This window comes from Mandrillus leucophaeus, unplaced genomic scaffold (assembly GCF_000951045.1).
Source record: "Mandrillus leucophaeus isolate KB7577 unplaced genomic scaffold, Mleu.le_1.0 Scaffold56, whole genome shotgun sequence".
NCBI lineage: Eukaryota > Metazoa > Chordata > Mammalia > Primates > Cercopithecidae > Mandrillus > Mandrillus leucophaeus.
In genome coordinates, this window is record NW_012106030.1 from 2,276,107 (window position 1) to 2,282,106 (window position 6,000).

At 42.9% G+C, this 6,000-nt stretch overlaps 1 protein-coding gene across 1 annotated transcript in view; it reads left to right on the forward strand.

Moving 5' to 3' along the window:
- Nucleotides 1–6,000, forward strand: part of E2F3 (E2F transcription factor 3) — a 90,848-nt gene that overhangs the window by 71,748 nt on the left and 13,100 nt on the right. The window contains exons 2-3 of the mRNA XM_011998163.1: nt 3,261–3,372; nt 4,639–4,840. Of these exons, the coding sequence (XP_011853553.1) occupies nt 3,261–3,372; nt 4,639–4,840 (314 nt within the window). The remainder of the gene's footprint in view (nt 1–3,260; nt 3,373–4,638; nt 4,841–6,000) is intronic.

Consider the following 6,000-nt stretch of genomic DNA (forward strand, 5'->3'; position numbering starts at 1 on the left):
AACCTTACTGGAAAGACATACCTGCTTCTTGCCAGACAGTTCCAGAAACATTCCTGGGGTTAGCCTTTGCTCCTCCAGCCTTGGTCATGAGCCATTCAACCTGTTCGCAGTAGGGGCAGGGAGGGCAGGATGGGACACAATGATTAGCCAGGCCTGGATCACCTGTGTGCACAGATGCGCTTAGACCGGGAAAGGGATGGCTCCCCAAGGAACAAACAGGGAGCTTCTGCCTGATAAAGAGGGAATGTTTGCTGGACCAACCACAGCAGGCCCACACGCGGACTTGACAGAATGGCTGGGAGGGGAAGATGAAGTCCAGCAAGCAGATTGTCCTTCCGGGGCCATTAGAGTAATGTTTAACTCAGCACTGCAGTAGAACAATAAGGTGTGCCACTGAGGCAAGCCACACCGTAAAAATATATATATAAAGAAACGTGAAATAATTTTAATGCTACATCTGACCCATTAACAACATTGGGGTTAGAGGTGCCCTGACACAGTCAAAACTTATTAGATATATCTTTTGATTCCTCTAAACTTAACTAATAGCCTGCTGTTTGGGGTTTTCATTATTATTTCAGTGATGGGGTCTTGCTATGTTGATCAGGCTGGTCTTGAACTCTTGGCCCCAAGTCATCCTCCTGAGTAGTTGGGATTAGCGGTGTGAGCCACACATCCAGCCCTAATAGCCTCCTGTTGACTGGAAGCCTTACCAATAACATAAATAGTCAATTAACACCTTTTGTATGTTATGTGTATTATATACTGTATTCTTACAATTAAGCTAGAGGGAAACTGTTATTAATAAAAGAAGGTTTGGAGTGAATGAAAGTGGAATCCACAGGATAGATTTCCCTCATCAGCCAAGCAGAACTAGAGGTGAGGGTGTGTGAAATAGGCCGTGCTGGCCAGAGCGGGGCTTTGCCTGAGGGTCTTACTCTTTTCCCCTAAGATCTAAAGCCGGGTTTCTCCAACTTGAAGGTGTATCAGAATCACCTGGAAGACCTGTTAGATGGCTCAGCCCCTTTCCCAGAGTTTCTGATCCAATGCATCTTAGGTGTGCTCTAGAATTTGCATTTCCTAGCAGCTGAACTTGGTCCAGGGTTCAAAGTGTAGAAGACATATGGGCATATAGAACAGCTGGATGAAAAAAATAAAATAAAGAAGAGAAAATAGATTTACTGTTAATTACTGGAAGTGGATCATCATAAAATTCATCCTCGTCATCTTCACATTGAGGAAGCTGTGGTGAAAGAAAAAGAGGAGGGGTTGGTCTTTTTGTCTCAGGGATGGCAGAGGAGGAAGAAAACCCACATATAAGTGGACACACTCATGGCCGGGTGCAGTGGCTCATGCCTATAATCCCAGCACTTTGGGAGGATGAGGTGAGAGGATCGCTTGAGCCCAAGAGCTCATCACCAGCCTGGGCAACATAGGGAGGTCCCATCTCTACCAAAAAAAATTTTTTAATTAGCCAGACATCATGGTGTTCACCTGTGGTCCCATCTACTCGGTAGGCTGAGATGGGAGGATTCCTTGAGCCTGGGAGGTCAAGGTTGCAATGAACTGAGATCACACCACTGCACTCCAGCCAGGGCGACAGAGTAAGACCCTGTCTCTAAAAAAATAAAATCAGTGGACACGGACAATCCAAACCCATGTTGTTCAAGGGTCAGTTGTATTTTATTTATTTCATTTAACGTGATCACTACTAAAATTGTTGAGATAATTTTACCCTGTTTTGTACTAAGTCTTTGAAATTCAGCATGTATTTTACACTTATACCACGTGTCAGTTTGGATGAGCTAGCAGCCAGTGGCTATTGTAGTAGACGGTGCAGGGTTAGCTGGTAACTTTCCATAGAGGGGCTGAATATCCAGCTTCCGCTGATAAGTTATTACATACATTTTCACATCATGGGGAGTTATTTTGAAATTGCAAATCTCGGCTGGGTGTGGTGGCTCACGCCTCCAATCCCAGCACTTTGGGAGACCAAGGTGGGTGGATCACCTAAGATCAGGAGTTCGAGACTAGCCTGGCCAACATGGCGAAATCCCGTCTCTAACAAAAATACAAAAATTAGCTGCGAGTGGTGGCGTGCACCTGCAGTCCCAGCTACTTGGGGAGGCTGAGGCAGGAGAATCACTTGAACTTGGAGGTGGAGGTTGCTGAGCCGAGATCACACCACTCCACTCCAGTCTGGGCAATTGAGCAAGACTCCGTCTAAAAAAAAAAAAAAATGCAAATCTCGTTAGAAGAATCTGCCTGAAAATGAGCCTAAATACATATTTTTGTGCTGCGTGTCTGGTTGGTGCCACTTATTTCCTAAAACACCTGTCATACCCATACAGTTGGTACTTAACAACTGCTTAACCATCTATCTTTTCTCTTGGACTTGAAGCCCCTTATCTATCTTGCTTACTAAGCCCAATGTCTAGGTACCTAGAAGACACTTTGTGGATATTTTAAAATTGAATTGGAGTTAAATTAAACACTTAGACAAGGACTTCTCATTTGCCAGGCTTGGTGAGAAAATGGAGAAAGTAATATTGGTTGAAGCCCAAAATTGCATGTTTGCAGTATTTGTTTTCCCGATGAAGGACCATTTGTAGTCTGTGACTAGTTGTGTTACTATTCAATCACCCTTTCTCTCATTGAATATACAGTATATAGAGAGAGTGATTGAAAATCTACAGAAACCCAGGCTCTGTGCCAAGCGCTGGGTATACAAAGATAAATGGGAAACAGTCCCTGCCTTAAAGGAAATGAGAAACAGATAAGTCTTGCAGTAATACCGAATAAGTGTCATGATACAAATAAACACTGAGTGTTTGGGGAGCACAAGGAAGGGGGCCCAACCCAGGTCAGAGAATAGGAGATGGGCAGGAAAGACTCACTGTGGAAAGTGAATTTAAGTCCCACGGCGCCTGTGATATTCTTAGCATCCAGCCCCATGCCAGGCACGTGATGTGTTGAATCAATGAACAAAGTGACTCCTGAACCTAATGCTGAAGGATCGCTGTGTTTGTCCATCTGGGTGTGGACGGATGATCACGGCAGGTGAAGAGAGTGTGCATGACAACCCGGCCTCCAAAGCTAGAATCCTGGCTCTAGGGAATGACAAGATGCTGAGTGGGGTGGAGCAGAGGGGTGAGAGCTGGCATGAGCCTGCAGCATTTGGCAGGCCAGCCCACAAACTGCCTCCCTTCTTGTTCTTGTCCATATGACCGGTGACGAGAGATCGCACTTTCTTATTACAGGCAAAGCGAAGGCTGGAGCTAGGAGAAAGTGGTCATCAGTACCTCTCAGATGGTTTAAAAACCCCCAAGGGCAAAGGAAGAGCTGCACTACGAAGTCCAGATAGTCCAAAAAGTAAGGATCCTTTCATCTCTTTCCTTATTCTTCGTGGTGTGGAATTTCCAACTTTCAAAGCTTATGGCCGGAAGGATGCCGAGGTGTGAATAATTCTGGCGTGGTTTGTTCTTTTTCATTTCTTTCTGTGCTTATCCAAAAAAATAAATACAATGTCAGCAGACAACCGGTGAAAGGCTACAGAGTCACGCTGGTACCATAAGGGAAGGCTTCTTTTAACTGTATGCAGTTTCATTTTCCAACTCGGAATACGAGCTTTTGGCATCATTCTACATCAAATTTAATTTTAACTTCCCTTAATGGACATTGCTTCAGAGTCTGAGGCAAACTGGATGTCCACGAACTATGCCAGAGTCACTAGTGTCTGTGCCGACCTCAATCTCCAGCTCAGCATATGGTAGAGTAAGAATTGATTGAGCCCAATAAATTGCAGGCTGTTTCTCTTTCTATCAAATACTTTTACTGTTTCTTGTGGGGGAGAGAGAAACGTAGGTTAGAAATAGCCAAATAGTCCCTTTATGTATGTGTTTGCATTTAACATAAGGGCTAAATTAGACTTTGTTCTCTCTCTTCCTGTAGTTCATGCATTAGGCAATCCACAAATGATGTGTGACACTAAATTAAAACCTTGACTTGTGCACCTATGGGGGAACAAGTACAATATTAAATAAGGAAATTTCCTTTAAGAGAGATGGGGAGATTTGGCAGAAGACTTTTCCAGGTAATTATTTATCAAAATGAAGCATTATTTGGAAAATTGGTGAACAGGTGATACATGCACACACAGATACCAGAGCCTGAAAGGCCATTTGAGACGGGTCTGTTTAAGATCTTGTCCTGCAGTGCTAGTGAGATTCATAGCCTGGCTCCATCACCGTAGACCTCATGTGTGCTGGTCCCCTGAGGTCACAGCACTCTTTCATTCATTTGAAAGATATTTTTTAGCTCCTGCTATGTGTAAATTCTTCATTAGAGACAGGGAATCGTGTAAGCCAAGGTAGAAACTTGAGAAATTCAAGGTGAAATGCTTTCATCAAACCCTGGAATTTTTACTGTCCCTTCCTGTTCTAATAAAAAACTTTCATAGCTTTCTATGACTTGCCAACAACAACAGCAATGACAGCCTTGCTTCAGATACTAATACTTTGGCTGCAGTGGGAAAGAGAGCTTGCTTGACTGCAAAGACACCCTTCATTTCTTTACCTTTCCCCCTATCCCCCACCCGCTCGGTTTTTGTTTTTCTTTAAGCTCCAAAATCTCCCTCAGAAAAAACGCGGTATGATACGTCTCTTGGTCTGCTCACCAAGAAGTTCATTCAGCTCCTGAGCCAGTCACCCGATGGGGTCTTGGATTTGAACAAGGCAGCAGAAGTGCTAAAAGTGCAAAAGAGAAGGATTTATGATATCACCAACGTTCTGGAAGGCATCCACCTCATTAAGAAGAAGTCTAAAAACAACGTCCAGTGGATGTGAGTAGGAGTCCTCCCCATGCCCTGGCTCTGAGGGGGTCGTTTCAAACTGCCTAGTTTCTTAGTTCACGCTTTCACATCCATGCCCACAATTTCTTTTCTTTTCTCTCCTACTGTTTTCTTCTCTCTCGTTCTCTCTTCCCTCCTCGGCTTCTAAGCCAGAAGTTCAAAGTCTCTTTACAAAGAGACTTTGTTTAGATACTGTCAGAGATAAAAGGATTTATATTAGATCAGCATCAAGCAAGGGGATCCTTAAAGAGGTCCCTACAACTGGCAAATGGACTGCTATTCATCTGTTACATTGATGTCTGTGTGCACCCACATGTGTATCTGACAGATGTGTACACGTCTTCAGCTTGTTTCTCATAAGAATCTGGAGATGATGGCTTGTGGGTTATCTATGTGTATATGTACAACTGCATAGTTACAGAGTATCTTTATCCATGGTTCTAATAGCAGATTAACTCACTTTCTGAGTAAATTAAGGCAAGACTTAAATCTCTCCATTTCGTCTGTAGAGCAGGGATGGTAGCATGATACTTATACACCCACCTGTATGATTACATATGTAATATATTTTGTGATTTTTAGAGCATCTAAATAGCCACTATAAGCACAGTATTGAATTATTAAAGCATTTTAGAAGGAATAATTCCGTTATAGGAGGGCTTTGAAAAAATACTAATTCAGATAGAAGATGAATAGGTACCTTTTTTGCACTCTTTGGAATTTTGTTTAAAGTGTGGTAACCCATTTTGGCCTCTGGTTTAGAGAAATATATTGGGTGCTGGTCTCGGTTCTTGCATACATCACATACATCTGTTTCCTTTACTTTCTTTTCTTTTTAGTTGTTGGTATAAGACCCTCAGTAATGACCTGGGTTTTTCATGCTTTTTTTGGATGGGTTGTTTTCTTTTTTTTTTTTTTTAAATTTTGAACCATTCCATCTTCTCTGTCTCTTTTTATCCTTTTTCCCCTTTCTTCCCCCTATCACCTGGGAGCCATGGGGCAGGGGAGGAAGGTGGTTGCCTTCTTTTGCCCTCTGAATTTGAACCTTCTGAAGAAACAGACCTCCCCTGGAGGAAAGAATCCTGAAAATAGCAGTGCTCTTTCACTAAATTTCTATGCTGTGAAAAGTGCAGAACTGTATTTATGAAAAA